General features: G+C 38.2%; 1 protein-coding gene across 1 annotated transcript in view; it reads right to left on the bottom strand.

Annotated features, from left to right (window-relative positions):
- The window catches only part of FGF2 (fibroblast growth factor 2), a 59,891-nt gene that overhangs the window by 7,200 nt on the left and 31,654 nt on the right, over positions 1-21,037 (bottom strand). The window contains exon 2 of the mRNA XM_032333350.1: positions 1,916-2,019. Coding sequence (XP_032189241.1) covers positions 1,916-2,019 — 104 coding nt within the window. The remainder of the gene's footprint in view (positions 1-1,915; positions 2,020-21,037) is intronic.

Genomic DNA, 21,037 nt, shown 5'->3' with positions numbered 1-21,037 from the left:
AGAAGGACCACATCAAAACCCTTACAATTATTACAAATACTTACACTTCTGCCTCCCCAGGACTGTGATTCCTTAAGGGCACAGACAATTTTGTATTCAACTTTATAACCCAGATGCCTATAGCACAGCATTTGGCACATTGTATGCTCAGTAAGTATTGGCTATTCGTGAAGAGGATTCTAAAGTTTATTCTACTACCAAAGCGGGAGTGCACACCATTATACCCAGAGTTATTTATCCTGTAAAAGTCACACAAATTGATGATATATCAACAGAAATATATCCTTGTCAAACGATCAATCAGATGATTGAAATATTCTTTTTCTCTGTAAGTCTGTTTTGGTACCTTCAGAAATCCAAAGGCTGTCACTCGGAAAATATTTCCAAAACTATCTGTAGGTGCACCTGGGTGGCTCAGAGGGTTAAGCCTCTGCCTTCAGCTCAGGTCATGGTCTCAGGGTCCTGGGATCAAGGCCCACATGGGCCTCTCTGCTCAGCAGGGAGCCTGCTCCCCCACCCCTGCCTGCCTCTCTACCTACTTGTGATTTCTCTCTCTGTGTCAAATAAATAAATAAAATCTTTAAAAAAAAAAAAAAACTCTGTATAGCTTAAAATACCACAACTGCTCTAATATTGGATCTCTAATGGGAGAAAGTTATAGCCAATGGTAACTGGCCACTGGTATTGGTATCATGGCTGTGGTTTGTGTATACACACACAAACACACACACACGCGCGCACATTTTTACATAAGTGTCCCATCTACTCCATCAGAGACTGGTTTATTTCTCTGCAGTATTTCCCATGTATTGTGTCTGCCCAACAGGCATGTAATCCTTTTCTAATGACAATGGTGGGGTTGACAGGGAGGATGCCATAGTGAAAAGAATACTAGCCAGGAGCTAATACTCCTAACTGGCTGTGATAAAAAGTAAAAAAGTGCAGTCTTTGTCCTGAATGAGCTTATATATAAAGGAGAAAAGGAAGAGGAAGTAAAACTTTTGAGGACTTATTATGCATGACCTGGATTTTGGCATTTGATATAAATTATCTAATTTAGTCCTCACAAAAACTCATATTGATAAAATCATTATTTTTTTAATTTATTTTCAGCACAACAGTATTCATTATTTTTTCACCACACCCAGTGCTCCATGCAATCCGTGCCCTCTATAATAGCCACCACCTGGTTCCCCCAATCTCCCACATCCCCCCCGCAACTTCAGACCCCTCAGATTGTTTTTCAGAGTCCATAGTCTCTCTTGATTCACCTCCCCTTCCAATTTACCCCAACTCCCTTCTCCTCTCTAACTCCCCATGTCCTCCATGCTTTTTGTTATGCTGATAGGATCATTATTATCTCTGTTTTATAGGTAAGGGAACTACCTCAGAATAATTTGCTCAAGAACACACAGCTAATATGTGGCAGTGCCACTATCAGTATCTAGGTTAAGAATCCACTTCCTCAGCTTTATTCTATACTGCAAACATTTTGAACGTGAAATCTGAAAGAAGAAACTTAAAAACTGATACTCAAAATTGTATATATAGATCCATCCCACTGATCTTCAAAGAACTGCACAATATAAAAATTCTTTTTTACAACTCTAGTTCAATAGCTTTGCATATAAGTCAGTGAAATGCAGTGACTTGGAGCTCAGGCTCTAGAGTCAAGACTGCCTCAAGTGCCATCCAGGTTCTACCACATGTGAGCTGTGTTTCCCTGGTTACTTACTCCCTCAGAACTTCAGTTTTTGTATCCATGAAATAAAGAGAGTGGTACTATTTTATAAGGTGAATATGAAGATTAAATTAGATAATACTTACAAAATCCTTAATAAATACCAATACTAGCAAATTAACAGCAACAAAACTCACAAAGAAAAAAAAAACTTACAAAAAGAGTATTACTTACAGAAGCCAGTAATCTTCCATCTTCCTTCATGGCAAGATAGCGATTTGCACATACTCCCTTGATGGACACAACCCCTCTCTCTTCTGCTTGAAGTTGCAGTTTGACTGTAATGGAAAAAAATCACCTTTGTGGCATCACAGAAAAAACACCTGTCTGCACATTTACATGATATGAAGACAGGGGCAGCCAGCTAATCCACTCGGGAGGGTTGGCAAGGTGGGGGGCCGGGGATGGGTGTCAATTAGATCATATCGGGATGAGATGCAGAACCTTTAGAACATGAGTACCTGTAGAATCTCTTCTCACTGTATAATATGTATAATAGTATCAGTGAGAAGAGCAGCAGAATGGAGAATGTTTTCCCTTGTGCAGTTAGCTTCCACTTGGCCCTGTTAACTGCTTACATGTTTTAAAAAAGTGAACATATTTTAAAGTACATAAAAATGTAGGGGCACCTGGGTGGCTCAGTCAGTTAAACCACCGACCCTTGCTTTCACTTCAGGTCAAACTGTCAGGGTCCTAGATTGAGCCTGGCTTCAGGCTCTGCACTCAGCGGGGAGTCTACTTGTGGATTTTCTCCCTCACTCTGCCTGACCCCCTGCTCATGCTTTCTCTCCTTCTAATAAATAAATCTTTTTAAAAAATAAAAGTACATGAAAATGTAAACCACTTGTGAGAACTTCCACATTACTGCCTGAGTTTAAACTTTTTTTAAGAGTTGTTTTTTTTTTGTTTTTTTTTTGTTTTTTTTTGAGAGAGAGAGCGAGTGCACATCCTTGCAGGATAGTGGGGTAGGGGGAGGGGCAGAGGAAGAGGAAGAGAATCTTAAGCAGACTCCACACTGAGTGCAGAGCCTGACCCAGACTCAATCTCAAGACCCTGAGCTCATGACCTGAGCTGAAGTCAAGACCCCACACTTGAGCAACTAAGTCACCCCAGTGCCCCTTTTAAGATATTTTTAACTAATTTTTCACAAATAAAATATAATCTAATTGATCACGATTATCTTTTGGTTTCTATTTCCTTGCGTTTCTACACATATTGTTTCTACCTTCCCCTTTAATACAATACCAATGCATTTATCTTTCTTTACAGATGGGTTGTGAGGTATACCTATATTTTTTTGCAAATATCTATCCCATGAAAAAACAAAATGCTCATACTTGATTTGCTTTTACAGTATTTTTAAAGATTTTCAGAATGTAAGATCCTGAAGAGGATAACCTATTATACTGTGTTATCAATATTAAGCATATTATAGGGGAAAAAACAGATATTACATGATTCTGATTATTCCATGAGGATAATTATCTAATTCAAATAAAAATGAATTTAACAGCTTCTGTTTTTGCTATTCAGAGGTAGCAATGCCCTGCCTAAATAATATTCTCCAAAATGTATTTTAGTTAATAGAGGTTACATTAAAAAAGGGGTTCTGGGGCTAAATAAATTTAGGAAATTCTTGGTTAAGCCAAGTTAACTCTTTATTGCCAAACTCAGACCTTTGCTACTTATAACCTGCATTATATACCTTATAAATCACCATAAAGGGGTCAAGTATACATTGTTTATAAAATTTACCTGGTCTCAGAATGAATTTTTTCATAGGCCATTATATGGCCTATGAACATATCTAGCTAGGAGATTCTTGAAAGCAATAGAAAAGAAGCAGTCAATATTCAAATGTTTAGAAATTATAATATTAATCAAATAAGATTAGAAACAAAGTAAGTTAATTTTCCCAGGTATTTTCAGGTATGAGTGGAATGGACTCAAACAGGACATGAAAAAGCGAGGTTTGAAAAATTCTGAAATTATTAGCTTTGTTAGATACTATTATGTCACTGTAATTACGTTTTAAAATTTTCTGTATCCGGCAAAGCAATCTACGGGTAAAACAAGACATAACATCTGGGATTAACTTTAAAATATTTTAGCGGGACGCCTGGGTGGCTCAGTTGGTTAAGCAGCTGCCTTCGGCTCACATACAAAGGTCATGATCCCAGCGTCCTGGGATCGAGTCCCACATCGGGCTCCTTGCTCCGCAGGGAGCCTGCTTCTCCCTCTGACTCTGCCTGCCACTCTGTCTGCCTGTGCTCGCTCTCGCTCGCTCTCTCTCTGACAAATAAATAAATAAAATCTTTAAAAAAAAAAATAAAATAAAGTAAAATAAAATAAAATATTTTAGCAATCAAAAATAAATAAATACTCTAGCAGACGCTCAACTGTTTTTATAAAGTGGTCAGGATAAAAAAGATCTTGATTAACCTATGTCAACAGTTATTAGAAGCATGGGAGTTTATTTTTCTACTTGCACTACTTACTTTATGAATGTTTGAGAATTTACATAAAGAAAAAAATCTATCGAACATTCAATGCCTGACTCTCCTCTGTGTACCAGTCACTCCTAGATTTCAGAGAGTATAGGATTAAGTAAACCTGCACTTACCAGACAAAATTCTTCTACAGAATCTTAAAAGATAATATAAGGTAAAAGAAATACAATCAAAACATGAAAACTAAACCAAGGAGAGCATAAAGTCTTTTTCTTAACATCTCAGAGTGTAAAAAATAAGCTTTATTTGTAACAAATAAAACCAAAATTATCTTAATGAGTATGACCAAACCTTGTATACAGCTCTAAAGTGATCCAGATAAGCCATATTAATTATGAATGTATTTGTATCTCTTTTTAACTCAGAAGGCTACATAAATGCTCATGAGGCAAGATTGCATAATCACTATACTTTCTTTTGATGCTTTATCAGTAAAGTCTAGCCTATCTGTAGGTCACCATCATTAAGTATGTATTACTGGCCATAAGAAAGATTATGTATATTAATGTGGGGCCAATACCAGCGACTTAATACCTAAAGCAAATACCATCATTCATTTACTCATTGACCTTTCACAGATTCCTTGGGTATTCCACACTAGGTGATTATCACTCAATAAGCCACTAAAAAGTAAACATTAGCTGTAGATGCTCAAAAAAATGTTTGCATTGCCATATAATTATGAAAAAAAATACACTTTAAAAATAACCACAGCCTAAAACAAGCTTCATAAATTGTCTTTAAAAACCCATTAAAGCTGAGATGCAAAGTAACCTAAATGAACTATTTTTCACATACAAATGATCTCTTCCCAAAAAAGAGATGCCTAACTGCTTTTATCTCTGACAGGAGAAAGAATAAACCTGCCAAAAGGGAAGTATGGAGAAACCAGCTAAAACTTTATTAACTTTTAACAGCTGTTGATGTGAGGAATTAGAATTCTGAGGAGCTCTAACCAAAGAACAACTCCATACCCACCTGTGAGTTCCCTGCACAGAGTTTGCACCTAGTACACAATCACCACACATCAAAGGCTGGGACAAAACAGAAGGGCTGGGAAATATTCCTGAAGTACCCCCAGGCCTTTGCTGAGTGCAAAGCAGCAGTTCCTTGAAGGCTTGGAACAGGACAATCTCTGAATAAGATCCCTCTGACAAGCACTGAGCCTTCACCAAATGCAAAGCAGGATCAAGAGAGATCTTCTGGGCGCCTGAGTGGCTCAGTGAGTTAAAGCCTCTGCCGTCAGCTCAGGTCATGATCTCAGGGTCCTAGGATGGAGCCCCAAATCGGGCTCTCTGCTCAGCAGGGAGCCTGCTTCCTCCTCTCTCTCTCTCTCTCAGCCTACTTGTGATCTGTCTGTCAAATAAATAAAATCTTAAAAAAAAAGAGAGAGAGAGATCTTCCAAGACAAGGCAGGGGTTCAGTTCAAGAGCAAGACTAACTCCTGACCTACCCAAACAGTTGGCAGCTGGGCTATAAGGCAAAATAGAATATTAAAAAACAAAACAAAACAAAAACTATTCAATTAACCCATAAGAAGGAAGGAAAAGAAATACTGGACAAAGAATAGATGGGGAAATTAGAAAACAAATTCCAGGATGGCGGATTAAACCCAACATTATCAATAATTACACTAAATGTAAACAAACCTTTACATTTAAGGGAAAAAACCGTCAACTGTGTTGTTTATAAGAAAAGCACTTTAAATACAAAGACAAAGGCAGGGTGAAAGTAAAAATGTGGGGGGGGGGAATGCACACCCTAAGTATAAGAATACTGTTATGTCTATATTAATATCTGATAATGTGGACTTCAAGGCAAGTAATATGGAAATGAAGAAGTGATTGCAGATGATAAGAGGTCAGATACACCAAGAAGACATAATAATCTTAGATATGTAGCACCTAATAATAGAAGCCTAAAATATCTTAAGCAAAAATTGACTAAATCAATAAGAATATGGAATGTATGAATAACATTATTTACCAACTAGGGCACGTGGGTGGCTCAGTGGGTTAAGTCTCTGCCTTCGGCTCGGGTCATGGTCTCAGGGTACTGGGATTGAGCCCTGCATCGGACTCTCTGCTCAGCGGGGAGCCTGCTTCCCCCTCTCTCTCTGTCTGCCTCTCTGCCTACATTTGATCTCTCTCTGTCAAATAAATAAAATCTTTAAAAAAGTTATCTACCAACTTGACCTTTTTCTTTTTACATCATGTAGCTTTCATTCACCTGAGACTTTATTCTCTTAACATCACAGTCATTTGAAAATTGTGCAAAAAATATTTAACTGCCAGCATTGTAAGCTCTTCTAGGCTTATTTATTGCCTAGTGAAGTTGAATTGTTCAAATCAGTTAACTCCAGCTGACAAGTTTTTTTTCTAAAGTCACTATAACACTAAGTAATATCAAAGGCTCTTACCCTGAACTATTGGTGCTCCTGGTTCCTTTATTTTTAACAGTCTATAATAACGCATATATAATTCATTTAAAATGTACATACAATTCAATGGTTTTAGTATAGTCAGAGTTGTGCAACCATTACTACAATCAATTTTAGAATATTTTCATCATCCCATACCCATGCCCTTTAGTACTCACCTCCCATGTTCCCAGATACCACCATCCCCAGGCCTAGGCTACCACTAATCTACTTCCTGTTTCTATAGATTTTCCTATTCTGGATATTTCATATAAATGGAGTCATGCAATATATGGTCTTTTATGACTGACTTCTTTCACTTAGCATAAGGTTTTCAAGGTTCATCCATGTGGTAGCCATTACTTCCTTTTTTCTGCCAAATAACATTCCATTGAATAGATGAACCACATGTGATTTACCTCCGTTGGTTGATGAACATTTGTTTTGTCTTCAGTTTGGGGCTACTATGAATTAGACTGCTGTGAACATGCTACAGAAGCAAGATTTTGGGTAGACATATTTACATTTCTTCTGGATATACATTGAAAATTCAAATTACTAAGTCATATGGTGACTATGGTGAATCATTTAGGAATTGTTGGACTTTTCAAAGCAACCATTTTACATTCCCACTAGAAATTGAGGGTTCCAGTTTCTTCACATCCAGACCACATTTGTTATAGTTTGTGTTTTGGGTTTTTGTTCTTGGTAGGGTTTTTTTTCCCTGTTTTTCTGTCTCTGTTTCTGTTTTTATTATAGCCAACCTACTTGGGTGTGAAGTGATACCTCATAGTTTTGAAATGCATTTTTCTGATGGGTAATGATAATAGGCATCTTTTCATGTACTCTTTGGTTGTTTGTATATCTTCTTCAGAGAAATAGCTATTCAGATCCTTGGCTTATTTTTAAATTAGGTTGTCTTTTTATCATTGAGTTGTTAAGACACAATTACTCTAGACGCAAATCTTTAATCAGATATCTAATTTGCAAATATCTTCTCCCATCCTCTGGGTTGAATTTCCACTCTCTTGATGTTGTCCTTTGAAGTAGAAACACTTTCAATTTTCATGAAATTCAATTTATCAATTTTGTTATTATTTGTGCTTTTATTGTCCTAACCTAAGAAACCACTGCATAATCCAAGGTCATGAATGAAGATTTACAACTAAGCTTTTCCACTAGAGGTTTAGTTTTACCTTATCCAGATTTTGATTCATTTTGAGTTAACTTTTGTATGAGGGATGAAAATCCAACTTCACTCTTTTACATGTGAATATGCCCACCAAACTGACACTTAAAGATCACTACACCCAAACAAAATATGCATTCTTTTTAAGGAATACTCCCAAGAATAAATTATATACTGACCATAAAACAAGTCTCAATACATTTAAAAGGATTAAAAATCAAACAAAGTAGTATATTAGAAATAAGTAACAGTAAGTTATCTGGAAAATCCGCCTAATAGTTAGAGATTAAGCAATACATTAAAAAAAGAAGAAGAAGAAAAGAAAAGAAAACATAACCACAGATAAATACAAAGGAAATTAGAAAACATTTCCCAATTGCCTGATAATATAACCTCAACATGCTTAAAGGGAAATCTACAGTTTTATGTATTTATATTAAAAAAGCAAAGAATGTGAGAATCAAAGCCTCTATGATGAGAACTAGAAAAATACCTCTCTTTTTTTTGCCATATTACTACTTTATATTATATATTTAATTCCAGTTAAGATAGTGTTATATTAGCTTCAGGTGTACGGTATAATAATTCAGCATTTCCATACATCACCCTGTGCTCATCACAAGTGTGCTCCTTAATCCCCATCACCTACTTCACCCATCCCCCCACTCACCTCCCCTCTGGTAGCCAAATTGTTCCCTATTATTAAGAGAAACAACTACAAAAAGATTTTTTTTAAAGATTTTATTTATTTGTCAGAGACACAGAGAGACAGAGAGAGCACAAGCAGGAAAAGAGGCAGGCAGAGGGAGAAACAATCTCCCTGCTGAGCAGGGAGCCCAATGCAGAACTCAGTCCCAGGACCCTGGGATCATGACCTGAGCAGAAGGCAGCAGCTTAACAAACTGAGCCACGCAGGCATCCCTATGAGAAGATTTCTAATTAAGATCTCTAATTTCAATTAGAAATTTTTAAAAGCCCAAAGTAACAGCAGAGGGAATACTTACTATGTAAAAATTATACACTTGACTATATACAGTTTAGTAGAGAACTATCCCAAAGAGTTAACAGTTATGGAATAATGAAACAAAAATATTTTATTTTCATATAACTTTTGATATTTTGAAATTTTTCTTCATTGGAGAATTTTTCTTCATTCCTTTTATAGGAACATAACAATGTTAGCATTGTCAGCATTTTAAAATAATCTAGAATAAAATATAAGTGTGTACCATAGTAAACACGACTATGGAAATAATCACATTCATGAGTTCATGAGTTCCAAGAGGGAGAGGACATTTCTCAATTAAAAGATATATAAGGGGAGCACCTGGGTGGCTCAGTCATTAAGTGTCTGCGTTCAGCTCAGGGCATGATCCCAAGGTCCTGTTTTATGTGGTTTTCTATATCAATGATAAATATATGCTATTTTTAAAAATCCACTACATTAAGAGACCTTTTTAAACTGGGCCTTGGACGCTGATTTAACCCAGGTCATTTCAGCAAGCTGGAGACCACTCACAATATTAAGTTTTTGGATACACATAAGTCAACAATTTTGATAAACATAAACTTTTGGTGGCTTTCTAATGTTGATATTAATCCAGTAAGATGAACTTGGAAAAACAGTGTGCTATCCAACTCTTTTTTATTTTTCCTGTTATACCAAAAAACAAAATAATACAAAAAAACCAAAAGCTGTAAACCACAACATTAAAGGATCTTATCACCAGGTGAGACCTTAGTGGTCAATTAGTCCCATCATTATACAGCTACATTTTAAATCTCATCTACAATATCCAAGAGAAATAGCCATCTTGCTTTCACTTGAAAATCTTCAGCCAAGGAAAATTTATAGTCTTCCTAAAATGATTTGGCTATGTTAGCAAAGGAAAAGAAACTCTGATTATCCTAAATAAACCACTCAAATGTCCACGTGCTCGGATTATTAGCACTTGACAATTTATCTACGCAATATAACCAAAAAACCAAATTATTATTCCAGGGTTATTGTCACTGGCAAAATATTTTGGAACTCCCTTGGAATTTCCCCCAGAATTTGTACTGTTTTCTTTTGAATATCCTCAAGGATGATAAATCTTAAAATCATAAATACCAATTTGTTAGAGCTGTAAAGGACTTCAGAGATCTTCTAGTGTACCCTTCTCATTTATAAATAAGGAAGCTGACATTTAGAGAGTTCTTTCTCTGTTGAAAGACATCATTCTTGGAAACAGTCAAGTCTGTGTTTCCAAGAATGGTGAATATGTTTGTTTATTCATTCAATAAACATTTATTAGTAACAGCTATGTGCCAGGTACTGTGCTAAGCAATAGGAAGTACAAAGCAAAATACATTGTTCTTTGACCTTGTCGAACATACAGTATTGTCAAAGAGTAGAGCAATGGTATACAGACATAACCAAACAAGCTCCATACTTTAAGTGCCAGGAGAGAAATGCAGACAAACTACCTTTAGAGTTCTCAGAAGTAGCTATAACCCAGGCTAGGAAGTTAAAGGTTTCCTGGAAACAGTGACAACTGACTGGAGACCAAGGAAATTAGCAGGAGTTAGTCAGGAAAAGAGAGCAGGAACCAAAAAAAAAAAAGAAAAAGTCCATATACAACTTCCAAAGAAGTAAGAGAAGAACACGGCATATCCAAGGGATGTCAGGTGATTAGGTAGAACTGGCACAGAGAGTGAGGTGTTGTATGTGCTGTGGAAAAGGGCATCATGGGACAAGACGGGATGGATAGGCCAGAATCTCTGGATAATATGTTAAGGAGTTTGATAGTGTGACATGATGAGAGCTTTTAATGAAATAGAATGGAGAGAAGCTGATAAATATGTGAGAAATGAAGGAAATAGAATTAATAGGAGCAGACATAAAGGGAGGGAAAGGAATGGAGGTGAGAGAAGGCAGAGAAGGAAGGAAAGGAAGAAAGGGAGGGAAGAGTTCAGAATGAGTCCCAGGTTTCTCTGTCTTGGATAACTGGGAGATTATGTAGATGGGAAACGCAAGAGGAGGGACAAGAGAAGACAATGAGATGGGCTCCCTTAAGACATATTGGAAGTCTGTGGAAAATCCAGATAGAGATATTCCGAAGACAGTCATATGAACCTAGAGGTCAAAAAAGAAATCTATACTAGAAATCAAGATTTGGTAATTGTAGCAAGCAAGTGACTGCGGGGCACAGAGGCTACACCCAATCCACACAGGGAGATATAAAATGGATGAGAGCCTCCAGAACCATGTATATTAGGTGTGGATTAAGGACAAAGGATACAGTCTTGGGAAGCATCAACATTTCTAGGGGGAGTAGAGTGTGTAGAGTAAGTACAGCCTGGGTAACAGTGGTCAGCCCAAGCGTACAGGAAGGTATACCTGATACCACGCATGTATGCATGCGCACACGCACATGGAAACTAAGGGACAAAACTTTTATTCTTTGAAGGTGATAAAATTTTCTACATTAAAAATCAAAGACTAAATGCAATGTGATATTCTAGACTGGATCCTGGAATAGAAAAAGGACACTAGTGGAAAAAATGGTAGAATCCAAATAAAGTTTGTAGTTTAGTTAACAGTAATGTTTCATATGATTTTTTTTTTTTTTTTTGACAAAAGTGCCGCAGTTATGTAAGAAGTTAACCTTAGGGAAAGCTGGATGAAGGGAAGAGTATAGGAGAACTCTAAAAATATTTGCAACTCTTCCATAAATCTAAGATTAGTTCTAAATAATGTGTTCTAAATGTCAAAATAAAATACAAGTAAACCATTGGAAATAGTTCAGCAAGACAGCTTGATAGAAAATATATAAAAATCAATTGAGTTTTTGTAACTCACAACATGTAATTATTTCTTTAAAAGATATCATTTGTGATAATAACTAAAGGTTCCTAGGACACTTTTATGGAGAAAATTATAAAACTTTATCAAAAGTCATTTTCAAAAGACTTAAAAAGGGAGGTATGAATGCTTATAAATAATGGGAAGATTCACTATAATGAAGATGTCACTTCTCCCTTCAAATGGTCCATAAATTTAATGAAACCCCAAGGGAGTAGTCAGTGGTAGAAAACCAGGAAGAGTAAAAACCAATTGAAAGGGGACACCTGGGTGGCTCAGTGGGTTAAAGCCTCTGCCTTTGGCTCAGGGTCCTGGGATCAAGCCCGGAGAATCGGGCTCTCTGCTCAGCAGGGGGCCTGTTTCTTCCTCTCTCTGCCTGCCTCTCTGCCTACTTGTGATCTCTGTCTGTCAAATAAATAAATAAATTTTTTTTAAAATCTTCAAAAAAAAAAAAAAACCAACTGAAGACACAATTCAAGTGGGACCTTCAAATAAGGTCAAATGGTACAAAAGGAGATGGCTAACATGACTGAAAAGAATTCACTGGATTTAACCACAGTAAGAATTTGGGAACAGTGAATGCAAACAACTTCTTGAAGAAGTTTTCTATTGGCAACTGCACAGTGTTTCTTAGATGGGCTAGCATTAATGTGATTTTTCATTTAAATAATTTGAAATGAAAGCAAACAGAAACTCTCAATACATGAAGGTAATCAAAAAGCAGGCGTCTAAGGACACCTGCGTGACTCAGTCATTAAGTGCTGACTCTTGGTTTCGGCTCAGATCATAATCTCAGGGTCATCAGATTGAGCCCCGCATTGGGCTCTGTGCTGGGCATGAAGCCTGCTTCAGATTCTCTTATGCTGTATTACTTGTCTGCAGATGACAGGTACTGCCATTTCCCAGCATCCTCATCGCAGAACACTGAACATATTTTAATTTCTTATTCATTCAAAACCAACTTTAACACTTAAAACTGAGTGATAGAATGTTTTAGCTTTCCACTAGAAATATATTTTTGAGTCAAAAAATTATGTTGTTTGGGGAGCCTGGGAGGCTCAGTTCGTTAAGTGTCTGCCTTTGACTCACGTCCTGGGATGGAGTCCTGCATCTGGCTTTCTGCTCAGCAGGGAGCCTGCTTCTCCCTCTCCCTCTGCCTGTCACTCTGCCTACTTGTGTTCTGTCAAATAAATTTTAAAAATATTTTTAAAAATACATTGGAATCACCCAATTTAATGCTGAAGACCAGGCACTAAGAACTTTTTAATGTAGATTACTGACAAAGGAGCCTAGGTAACACAAGAAACTCATTTGATGAAAATGAAAAATGTAAAATCTCCATATATATGTGGAGTACTTGAGGTAACAGTCAACAAAGATCAGCAACCTATATTTTATTTCTTCCTTTTGATGTGAACACGAACGACTAACAAATTCCACACAGCCACTCTCATTAAACTTTCATTTTCTATTATTTCCTTTTGTCTTTCATCCCAGAACCCAAAACCCATACTCCATTTTCTTCACAACTCAACTGAATGTTAAAATTAATAGATAATGGGATGCCTGGGTGGCTCAGTTGGTGAAGCCTCTTCTTTTGGCTCCCATCATGATCCCAAGGTCCTCAGATTGAGTCCCACATCTAGCTCCTTGCTCAGGAGGGAGCCTGCTTTTCCCTCTGCCTGCTCTGCCTGTTCCGCCTGGTCTTCTGCAGATCTCCATGCTTCTGCTGACAAATAAATAAAACCTTTTAAAAAAATAAAAATAAAAGTTATAGATAAGAACATATGGCACACAGAGGGTTCACTAAAATTCTCAGCAACTCTTCAGTTTGCAAAGAAGATTAAATGGAATATAATATGAGAGAAAGAAAAACAGGAAGAAAAGAAGGGCAGGAAGAACCTCAGAAATCTGAGTTCCTTCATTACTACTCAGTCAGGACATGGCTTTATGAGCTCAATAACATCAACTCTTATATCCATAAAGTAAAAATTGTTTTTATTATGTTCAATAATGATAAAACATTCAAAATCATTTAAATAAAAGTGAAATATATTATGTCAAAAATACCAAATTTCTTTCCATAATTATTTTGCGTCTATACTATACTATTCAATTTCCACAATTATAAAAAATTTAAAATGTACAGCTGATTTATGCCAAAGAGGGGGTTATCATAAGCAATTCTAATCCATAAAAATCTACAAAAAGCAATTTCTTCCAATATCTCCTCAACTGGATGTCATACTTCATGTCATGACCTAAAATGGAAGCAGTCAGGCTAGCTGAGCTACACGTAAGAGCAAGTGTAACACCAGGCCCAAAAGGTGGGGGACGTCAGATGATTACTGGCTCTTCTAATAACACAGCTGCTAGTTTAAGAACAGCAACTGGTTTTACTTCTATAGTGGCACCAGATAATTGAGTCAGACTGACAGCAAGAAAGAAAAGACTACTTGGCATCCTGAGGCATTCCAGAAGTTCCAAGCGTAATACAAGGTCAAAGCAGAGCTGCAGGTAACTTCAAAGATGAAGGGAAAAGGAAAGAGTGCGCAGTCTCAGTGTTCCTCAGTAAATAGTCACAACAGGTTGATAGGTGGAGAAAACATCTTCCCATACCCTTTCCACAGCTGCCAGCACCTCCAGACAGTATCTGACTATCCCAGCATCAAGAGGGCTGAACTGCTCAGGCACCAAGGGCAATTCTTAGCTGGCTTTATGGAGGTAGCATAATCAGGCAGGAAAATTCTGTCAACCATTGGCAGGGGCATTTTCTGGCAAGAATAGCTGCAGTACTGAGGTCTCAGTAATCTGGATTTCAGGAGCCCACACTGCCTCCTGGCAAAGCAACACAAAACATCCAAGACAGTACACATCTAGAAATGTACGCTTCCACCTATAGAAGTCATCAACCCTATGTAAGTTCTCAATGGTCTTTTCTCTCTAGAGCCAAACAGTTAGAGAAATGTTTCTAAAAAAATAATTTGGCCACAAAATTGTAGAAATGGAGGGCAGACTGGTAGTTTCCAGAGGTGGGGTTGAGGCACTGAATGTGGTTATAAAAGGGCAACCCAAGAAATCCTTGTAATGGTGGAAATGTTCTGTATCGACTGTGTCAAAGTTAATACCCTGGTTGTGGTATCGTACTGCGGTACTACAAGACATTATAATTGGGGAAAACTGAGCGAAGAGTACATAGAATCTCTCTGTATTGCTCCTTACGATTGAATGTGAATCTATCATTACCTCAAAATAAGTAAAATTTATTTTAAAATGTCAGCTTAATTAAATATCTCATCTAGTTTAATAATTAACATACGATACAGGTATTTTAAAATACATAGAATTATTTGAGGGGAAAAATAAAAGTCAAAGAATATCAAGAAGATAGAAGCCTCCAGACATTATTTTTACTATAACTTCAATTTCTATGGTAAAACAGAAACGGAAGAAATTGAGAACCCAGAGTAGTACAGTCCATAGACAAAATAACTGGCCTCCACAGTACATGGGTATTTTCGTTCTACAGCTTACTGTCAACTATGAGCTCAGTCCTATCTGGGCACATGGAATAAAAGAGGATACAGCTGACCCCTGAACAGCACAGGTTTGAACCGTGTGGTTCCTCTTACACACAGAGTTTTCACAGTACAGCACTGGAAATGTATTTTCTCTTCCTTATGATTTTCTTAACATTTTCTTTCCTCTAACTTACTTTGAGAACAAAGTATACAAAAACATGCAACATATAAAATGGGTGTTAATTGACTGTTTATTTTATCGGTCAGACTTCTGATTGACCGTAGCTCTTCGTAGTTAAGGTTTCGGGCAGTTAAAAGTTATATGCAGGTTTTTGACTGTCAGGTGGGGGATCAGCACCTCTAACTTCCATGGTGTTCAATGTCAACTGCATTTTACAACATAAAAACCTTATGTAAAGTTTCATTTAATACTAAATTTTAATTTTAATCTAATAATCGTGGGGAAAATACATGAGATGATTCAAAGAGGAATCAGTATTTGAAAATTCTTTTTTGTTGTTGTTAGCTTTTACTACTTATCAAATTATTCAGAGGCTGATTATGTGGCCTGTGGCCTATTTTGCAACCACGGGTTCTCCATTTCTTCCATTCTCTTCTTCGCAGCCTCTGAATACTTCCGCTGAAAGGTGAGGATACAGGGTCAGAAGAAAGAAATATGCTCCTGTCTCACTTGTGCTACTTGTTTGTGGTCATATTAAAACATTAGGTGGGGGAAGAGGTACAAAGACAAGACAAAAATATTTGGTGCCTCACATAAGCTGAATGCCTACAGATTTTCATATTTTTCATTCGCAAAAGAACTCCAAGAACTGCTCTGGTGAATACAGAACATGTGATCACTTCACATTTCTTTGTATCTCCTACAACATCTAGTGAGCTAGCAGGAAGCTCACTGGCCCCTGTGGCAGGCGTCTGTGCTATTTGTGAGAAGACTTTTTCTAGCAGAGGCCTTCGGAAGCTCTAGAAGAGCTGCTCTGTTGTGGGAGGCCAGTAGCAGACAGGCCCTGGAGGAAATCAATAGCCTAACATGGAACAGATAGTTGAAAGACCTTCAGTCAGGGTCGGCCACTGCTACAACTGAGAAATATTTTCACTGAAAAACAACTGCTGATGTTCCTAAATTTTCGTTCTATAATACCAATCAGTTCTTGAAAAGTCCTTAACCTCTTTGGTTTGTCTCAGAAAAATAGAGTTCAGCATTCAAGGAACACTATGAAAAATGAAAATACTTGTACTAAAAGCAGGGTAGCCAACTCAAAGGCCTACAGGGACCATGCAAGTAACACAGAACAGTGAGGAGTAGGTTTGGTCAGGGACCATGGACTACAGGACGCATGTCCCCAGCTAGAAGGGCAGCCACTACTCAGTACCAGCCAAATACAGAGTTTGAATCTGCACTACTCCCCATCTCCTTCTCTCTCCTCTCCCTCACTCCTTCCCATCTCCCTTCTCTCTCTCTCCCCGCTCCCCACCCCCCACACCTATGGTCTATGACAGTAATTTGATTTGGCTTGTGGATCACCAATTTGAAATCCCTCTTCCCAAAGGCTATTGGCCTGGCTGGAGTACCCAGAAATCACAAACAGCTCGTATAAGATTCACAGTAAAAATATAAGCTGCCACAAGCAAGTGTTTTTGCCCTCAATCCAACATACCCAAGAGATGGAGCACCTCCTGATGACAGCCTTTTCTTGGTGATTCTTTCTCTTTTTGAAATGCTTCTTGGATGATGTGAGAAAGCCTGAGGTTTCTCTCAGAGTTAAGCGCCCCATGGAGATAACACAACCAGCTTGGCTGGTCACTCCCCTCCCCTGCCCCCCAGGGTGAGTACCAGTGAGCTGGGCTGTTTGTGTTCCTGGCACCTCTTTCTGAAGAGTTCACAGTCATCTATAAAAATCATACAATTCAGGCAGCTCCAGAACAGAAAACAGAGTAGCAAGTGTGTTCCTGGGAAAGGAGGAGCTTGAGGGGGAGGAGAGCCAAGTAGGGGCACAGGGTGGAGAAGGGAAGCTGCCCAGAGTGTTCCAGTTATTCAACTACGCTCTCCCACACAGTCATTCTATTTGACTGGTAAAATCATTAGGAAAACACCTTTCAAAGCAGGCTTAAGACAAGAGAGTTTTATTTGACTCTCATGAAAATAGCCCAGGCAGCACGTCTCCCAATCAGTGACGAGCAGTACTACAGCCTCTGCTCTGGAAAACCTTGATTCCAGCCAAGAGCTCAAGGCCCATCTCCAAAACTTCTGAGGAGGCCCTCCCAAGGAAAACTCTTCCCTGCATCCCCTGCATGACATAGCTGAGTGGATTTAGCAGGAAGCTGGAAACAGCTCCTTTGCCTGAAAGTCTCTAGGAAGAAACAGGGCCTCTTCTTGAGCAGCACTAAGAATTTAGAAAAAAAACAGATCACAGTTAAAGAAGATCATGGCTCCACCCCCAAGAATGTCCCTGCGCTGAGGTCCAGGTTAATAAAGTTAAGTGGACTACTCTGCAGTTGAGTTCTCTAAAATAGGATATTTGAAATTAATGGTTAAAAGGTGGAAGAGTGGGAAAAATTCTTCAAAAGTGTTTGCCATATCCGGGGCGCCTGGGTGGCTCAGTGGGTTAAAGCCTCTGCCTTCGGGTCAGGTCAGAATCCCAGGGTTCGGGGATCGAGCCCTGCATCAGGCTGTCTGCTCAGCGGGGCCCCTGCTTCCCCTCCTTCTCTCTGTGCCTGCCTCTCTGCCTGCTTGTGATCTCTGTCTGTCAAGTGAGTAAATAAAAATAAATAAATAAATAAATAAATAAATCTTTATGTCCTTACACAGTATCTCAATTACTGAAGTTAAATACTTTGACTGGTTGCACAAAAATACTATGCCCTGGGATGGAAATGAATGTATCAAAATAATTCAGTGAATAACTGAATATGTTAAACCTCCTTAGGGTTAATGTCTTTCTATGTTTATCACTTTAAAAATATTATTTCCTCAAATGAACAGGAAGCTATTCAATCAACGCCCATTTTAAAAATGTTATCTGATCCAAAGACTCATAGATCTAAAAAAGAAAAAAAAAAACAAATACAATGGCTTTCTCTTCCCATGTTCCTAACTCTAACTTGTTTTAAGGGCCCTATGCCCGAAGAGAAAAGTATGCTCACTGTGTGGTCTAACTACTGAAGACTTCGTTCCCCCCTAGCTTTGGTCTCAGTGTCAGGAGTATTTGTATTGAGAGCTTAACAGATGTCTGTATTTCATGGTGAATTCATAAACCTAGGTTCTACATCTCTCCTCATTTAATATATGAAAAATGCACCTTTTTATTTGACTTTGTCGGTGCCTATTTAGTTTAGACATGTCTGGATTTAACTGTCTTATATACATTCTGCATCTAAAAAACATTTATCAAGCACTTACTGTGTACCAAGCCCGGCACTAGAACATACACCCTGCCACCATTGATGACAATAGAAAAGACTGTGGCTGTATGACCCAACGGAGTTAGGAGCAGAGCAATGACCAAAAGACGGTCCATGAGTTTTTTTAAATTAAGGAATTCCACTAAAAGGGATTTAATTTCGAGTCCCCTGAAAGATTTGATTCCCCCCTTTTCCTACTCAAAAATACAAATGGCAACAATAAGGTATCTTCCACTTTATCTCTTATTTTCAGAACTTTTTTTCTGTCTCCACATCGGCTCCCTCCATTCCTCTCTGTGTTCTAAGATATATATGTGTAGATGGATTTAAACATACTTTAAGTGTCTTCCCTCCTCACTCTCTGATTCTGGAGTGTGAATGACATACAATAGTAAAAAAGAAAAAAAGAAGTTATAGAAATAGAGTAAGGTCAGATAAATAAGGGCCTCAGAAACAAGCAAAAGGTTAGGTTAAGATAATAAGTAAGACAATAAGAATGGCTAGGGTGGCTGGGTGGCTCAATCGGTTAAGCATCTGCCTTCGGCTCAGGTCATGATTCCAGGGTCCTGGGATGGAGTCCTGCATTGGGCTCCCTACTGGGCCAGGAGTCTGCTTGCTTCTTCCTCTCCCTTTGCCCCTCCCCCTGATGTGCTCCTTCTCTCACTGTCCCTCTGTGAAAGAAAGAAATAAAATATTAAAAAAAAAAAGACAACAAGAATGATAAACATACTGCAGGTTCTTGAAAAGTAGTCTGAACTACTTTTAGTTCAGACTAAAAGTAGAGCTTAAAGAAAACCTAACTGAAAGGTTATTGGGGCTGTTCATGTATGAGATAATAAGGATGTAGACTATGACGATGGCAATGAGGGGGTGAACAAAGACATAAATGCCAGGGTTTCATGAAATTTTGGTTAAAAAAAAAAAACAAGAAAGGGAAAAGTTGTGTTTAGGTTTCAACTTGAAAAAATGAAAAGTGAGATGAAATAATTTGGGAATAAAGTTGACAAAATAAGAATATCCAGTTTATGATCTAGCAGCAGCTCTAAGCTCACCCAAAAAAAAAAAAAAAAAAAAAGCAAATAAACAATGAATTCCTCATTTGATTGGAAGGGAGGTTAGTTAGATTCAAGCTAACAGAGTGACGTCCAAATGAAGATGTTTTCCAGACAGCGGAGATTTTGAAACTGGATGTGGTAGACTTATTTTGGTGGCTCCAATGAACCACACCTTTGATAGTCATACCTTGTGTAGCCTCTCCCACACTGACCGAATTTGGTCAATGGGACATTAGCAAACATGATGTAAACAGCACTTACACACCGGAGCTTGCTCTCTTGGAAACTTTGCTCATGACATCCAGCCACTCTGTAAAGAAGCCCAAGATGGTCTCATGGAGAGACCACACGAAGACATAAAGAGATCCCCAGGCCTCCAGCTACCCCTGCCAAGGGGACAGACATGTAAGTAAAGCCTTTTTAGATATTCCTTACCCAGCCACCATTTGACTCCAGTTGCATGAGAAATCCCCAACTATACTAGCAGAAAAACCACCCAGCTGAACCACAGTCAATCCACATAATCATGAGAAATAACAAAATGGTTCTTTTAGGCCATTATGTTTTGAGACATTTGTTAGACAGCAGTAGCTAATCGCAGCACTGGAGGTGGAAGAGAGACAAGGGGGTAAAAGGGAGAATCAGAAATAATAACCTGTTCCCACTAACTTCCATTAGGGCTTCCTACGTGGCAGCAGGATACTGAATACTCTGCCTGTGTCATTCGGTGCTAATATTCACAACAGTACTAACACAGTACCTATTAGCAGCAAGGATCCCTATTAGGCAGATGGGTGCATTGGTATTTAAAGAAATTAAGCAACATATCCAAGATCATACAACTGTTCCTGGGTGGAGCAGTCAGTTAAGTGTCCGACTATTGGTTTTGGTTCAGGTTGTGATCTCAGGATCATGAGATCGAGCCCTGTGTCATCTCTGCGCTCAGGACAAAGTCTGCCTGGGATTCTCTTCTTCTACCTCTGCCCCTCCCTACGGCATGCTCTCTCAAATAAATAAATCTTTAAAAAAAAAAAAAAAAAAAAGCAGAGCAGAGACATGAACACAGATCTACCAGTTACCTGCACAAATGTGAAAGATGAATCCACGAGAATGACCTTAACAAAGAAGTGAGAATAAAGACAAGTACGGAAGGTAGGGCTAGGGCTGGAAAGAACAATCACTTGACCACATTTTTAAATTTTCCTCTAATTTCAAGAATAGTTGCTCAACACATTCTTGCTAAGGAATCCATTTTAGTCCCTATTTAGAAGGTCAGTTCCTGCTTGTCATTCTACATCTGTACTTCCACTCTGATAATAACAGTGGCTCCTGGAG

This window comes from Mustela erminea, chromosome 2 (genome assembly GCF_009829155.1).
Source record: "Mustela erminea isolate mMusErm1 chromosome 2, mMusErm1.Pri, whole genome shotgun sequence".
Taxonomy (NCBI): domain Eukaryota; kingdom Metazoa; phylum Chordata; class Mammalia; order Carnivora; family Mustelidae; genus Mustela; species Mustela erminea.
The sequence above is the reverse complement of the archived record's forward strand: the minus strand, read 5'-3'. Positions and strand labels throughout refer to the sequence as shown.